This window comes from Gopherus evgoodei, chromosome 9 (assembly GCF_007399415.2).
Source record: "Gopherus evgoodei ecotype Sinaloan lineage chromosome 9, rGopEvg1_v1.p, whole genome shotgun sequence".
Taxonomy (NCBI): Eukaryota; Metazoa; Chordata; order Testudines; family Testudinidae; genus Gopherus; species Gopherus evgoodei.
Window position 1 is genome coordinate 81,510,923 of NC_044330.1, and position 4,251 is coordinate 81,515,173.

General features: G+C 44.8%; 1 protein-coding gene across 1 annotated transcript; it reads left to right on the forward strand.

Moving 5' to 3' along the window:
* The first annotated feature begins 1,172 nt into the window (after positions 1 to 1,172).
* LOC115657562 (syntaxin-3-like) lies at positions 1,173 to 3,440 on the forward strand. The gene has a single exon (XM_030575597.1). The coding sequence runs from the start codon at positions 1,260 to 1,262 to the stop codon at positions 2,148 to 2,150; it is 891 nt and encodes a 296-aa protein (XP_030431457.1). The 5' UTR covers positions 1,173 to 1,259; the 3' UTR covers positions 2,151 to 3,440.
* Positions 3,441 to 4,251: the final 811 nt, after the last annotated feature.

A 4,251-nucleotide genomic window follows, 5' to 3' on the forward strand; every position in this document is an offset into this window, starting at 1 on the left:
CTGGGACTTAGTGATCTCTGAAACGCACGACTGTTCATTGTTGTTGTTCTGGGTACTCTTACGTACTTTAGCTGCAATAAGTAACATACCATTTAAAGAATATTTACAGGAAGAGGGAATTAACTCCTGTCACATGACTTTATGGCACAAGAAAATGTAACAGGAGAAGTCAATAGGCAGTGATGTCAGGTGAACTTTGCTGAAATGACATGGATAGAATGTACTCTGTGGAAAAGCAAAAGAAGCATCTTACTAACTCTCTGCACTAGTCTTAACCCTTACTGCATCAAGACTGAATGTAGTCCTCCAGAGTAGGCTTTATAGAGGAAATGCAACCTTAGGGTATGTCTACATTAAAAACCCTATGGGGTGCAGCTGTGCCACTGTAATGCTTCAGTGTAGAGATTACCTATGCCAACAGGTGTAGGCAATCCACCTTCCAGAGAGGCTGTGGTTAGGTTGATGGAAGAATTCTTCCCTTGACCTAGTACTAGTTAGTATAGCTATCTCTCAGGGGTCTGGATTTTTCACACCTCTGAGAGACATAGCTGCACCCAGGTAAGTTTCCAGTTTAGACCAGGCCTCATAAACATGTCTCTAGTCTTTCTCCCTTTCCCTCAATAGATTGGTATGCTTCTCCACTGCTCTTTCTTGCTTCTCTTAAACATGGCATAAAACAGTTATTTATGACTGGAGGGAATCAGCCTTTAAGTGATGATTTTTTTTCTTGACAAACAGATTCTGATTGATAATCTCCAAGACAATAAGATTTCAAACAAACTCAGCAGACACATCCTTATTTGATCCTATACTTTGAAAGTCAAAAAGAGTTTTGTATGATGGCATTTATGTGAATTCTAGTTTTTCTTGTATCTGATCAGAGCGCTGTGGTTTTTTCAGAACTAGCATTCTGTCACCTTGTTATCAGGTTAGTTGACTATATGCTCTTCTCTTTCCTTAATGTTTCCCTGTGATTGTTATAACAAAGTTGGTTCCTGCAGTTTCTGTATAGCAGTGAAGCGTGTTCCGCCCACTGTTGGCATGCAATCTAACCTAGCCGGTATTAGTTAGCCATGTGATGCAGAGTAAACTCAGGGTAAGCCTATTGCCTTGGTCAATATTTGCTCTAGCTCTGGGAGGGAAGATTTTAACAGCTCCACTGACGCAAAAGATCCTAACTCTCTCTGACTTCTTTACAAAGCTGATGTGTGCATTTTGTGTCCCTCTGCCACAGATGTGGCCAGCAGCTAGAGCTGAAGATGAAGGACAGACTGGAGGAATTGAGGATCCGAGTTAATGAAGATGAGGACTCTTTGGATATTGATGATACTCTCTCATTTGATAATCCTGTTTTCAAGGAGGATGAGACCAATCCCATGAGCAAAATATTCCAGGAAGTGTCAGATCTCTCGCTGGGCCTGAGTAAACTGGAGGAGTTATCAGAGAGCATCCACAAGAAGCAGCAGCGGGTGCTGTGCTGCACCACCGAGGAGAGCGTTTATGAAGAAAAGAAAGAGCTAAGTAACATTAAAGCCTCCTTCACTAGTCAGGCTAAAGTCATCCAGCCTCAGCTCTATGGGATTCAAGACACACTGTCCCAAGACAGCAAACCGTGGCTGGCAGGATACCGCATCCACCAGAGCCAGCTCTCTGTCCTAATCAGCAGGTACCGAGACATCGTCACTCACCATTATGCCAAGGAGATGGAGTACGTGGAGAAGTTGAAGGAGCAGATCATGAGGCAAACTGAGCTGGCAGGCTTAAGCCTACGTGAAGAGGACATTAATCAGCTAGTGGAAAGCCCTGTGGCTCCTCGGATTGTGGGCCAGGACCTGGAAGTGCTCAAGGCCAAGCAGCACTTGGCCATGGCCCAAGTACGCCACCAACAACTGCTGGACCTAGAGGCCCAGATCAGTGAGCTGCACTCACTCTTCCTGCACTTGGAGATGCTGGTTTCAGAGCAGCATGAGGTCATCAATAACATTGAGTACAACGTCCTGCATACCCTTGATTACGTGTCTCAGTCCAACGAGGAGGTGAAGAAAGCCCTGAAGTACGAGCGCCAGTCGCGGATCTCGGCAGCACTGTCGGCAGTGCTGGGCCTCTGTGCCTGTTGCATGTGCTTATCATGCGCAGCTGGCACAGTGTAGTGAGACGGACATGGACTCTGCAAGGGAAGGGAGTGGCTACGTTACATGGAACTTGGTAGCAGCCGGGCTCTTTGGGGGCAGTGAGCGTGGATTAGCCCTGCAGACTCATTGGAAGGGAATCTCTCATGATTTGGATGGATTTGAAGGCAGGTTGTATTGTGTCTTTCATATGAAGAAGGATTTTACTGAGTGTTTTGGTAGGACACTAGCAATCAAGCTCATGTTTCCACTATTCTTTGATGATTGCATGTTCTATCTTCAACGGTGTCCTTAAGACATTTAATATATGTTAATAAGAGAAGCATATTTGAGTTTCTGATCAAATATAGCTTTAAAAAGAAATAATAAAACTTTGCATAAAAAAGCCCCTGCTAAAATTTGCATTGTATCATCGGTCATTATAAAGCACACAAAGAAATACAACAGCTCAGTTTCCCAGGTTGACTATAATGCTCCTCCACCCAGGTTTAAAACCATAATCTTTGCACTTTGTCAAGTTTTTATTACTTGGATTTTTAATATGGGATTGTCTCATTGTTTATCGTATTTTGTTGTAAAACAAGCAAGTGTTTAGGATTGCAAAATGCTTCCACTCCTGGTGCCATCACTCTCCCAGTGACTGGAAATACCTGCAGTATGAATGAAGTGTGTTGATGTTTACATAAGTAGTTTTTGTTTCAAACTCCTGTTACAGGGCTGTGCTTTCCTTCACACTGTATGTGTGGATTTGAAATGAGGGGAAAGGATTAAATGCAACTGTGGTTTTTAATCCTTTGCAATGCCATTTTACAGTTTTCTGGTGGAGCTGCCATCAGGCACAATTTCAGACTTGTTCTTTCATTTGATTCACTTTCTGTTTCCATGACACTTTCAAGATAGAAACAAAACCAGCTCTTATTATATTATCAGTAATTTTGCAATTGTTCATTTAGTGCTCGCTGACCGTGCAGGCTAACAATATTACAGCTCAAAATTCATGTTTTATGTACCCATTGATTTGGTGTAGTGCAAAAGTAATGCATGTGAGCATGTTGGCAAAATCTCTCAAGGCTGTTTTCCCAAGGATCGGATCTGATCTAATCTAATCTAGTCAACTTCGTAAGAATTCAGTCTAATGTTGTTAGAGAGAGACAAGGGGTATGTCTTCACTACCAATGTTAAAGCGCTGCTGTGGGTGTAGTCGAGGCACCACAGAGCTCTCCCAGTGCTGTAAAAAAACCAGCCCCACTTTAGAGTGCTGAAACTTTCTCACTCAGAGAGGTGAAAAAACACCCCCTGAGTGATGCAAGTTTCAGCACTCTAAAGTGTCAGTGTAGACAAGGCCAAGGTGGGTGAGGTAATATATTTTATTGGACCAACTTCTGTGGGTGAGAGAGACAAGCTCTGTGGAAGCTCAAAAGCTCTTTTTCAGGTCTGGGAAAGGTACTCAGAGTGTCACAGCTAAATAGAAGGTGGAACAGATTGTTTAGTATAAGTAGTTTATTTTTTTTTCTGCCTTCTCACCCCTCACCCCCATGACTGGAGGCAGGGCCGGCTCCAGGCACCAGCCCAGCAAGCAGGTGCTTGGTGCAGCAAAGAGGAAGGGGCGGCACGCCGGGCACTTTGGCGGCAATTTGACAGCGGATCCCTCGGTCCCTCTCGGAGGGAAGGACCTGCCACTGAATTGCCGCCGAAGAAGAGAGCGGCGCGATGGAGCTACTGCTGATCGTGATCGTGGTTGTTTTTTTTTGTTTTTTTTGTTTTTTTACCGCTTGGGGCAGCAAAAACCCTGGAGCAGGCCCTGAAGGGAGAGGTATTAACAGGCCACTTCACCTTGAATGGTCCCTTGAAATATGTGTTAACTACTTATGCTAAACAAGCTGTTCCACCTTCTATGCAGGGCCAACTCCAGGCACCAGCAAAGGAAGCAGGTGCTTGGGGCAGCCAATACAAAGGGGCGGCACCCCGTCCGGTATTGGGGTCTTCAGTGAGAATTCAGCAGTGGGTCCCTCAGTCCCTGTCTTCATCTTTGAGGTGCCACTGAAGTGCTGCCGAAGAGGAAGAGAGGGAGTGAAGGACCCACTGCCGAACTGCTGCCAAAGAATGAGCGGCGCGATTGAGC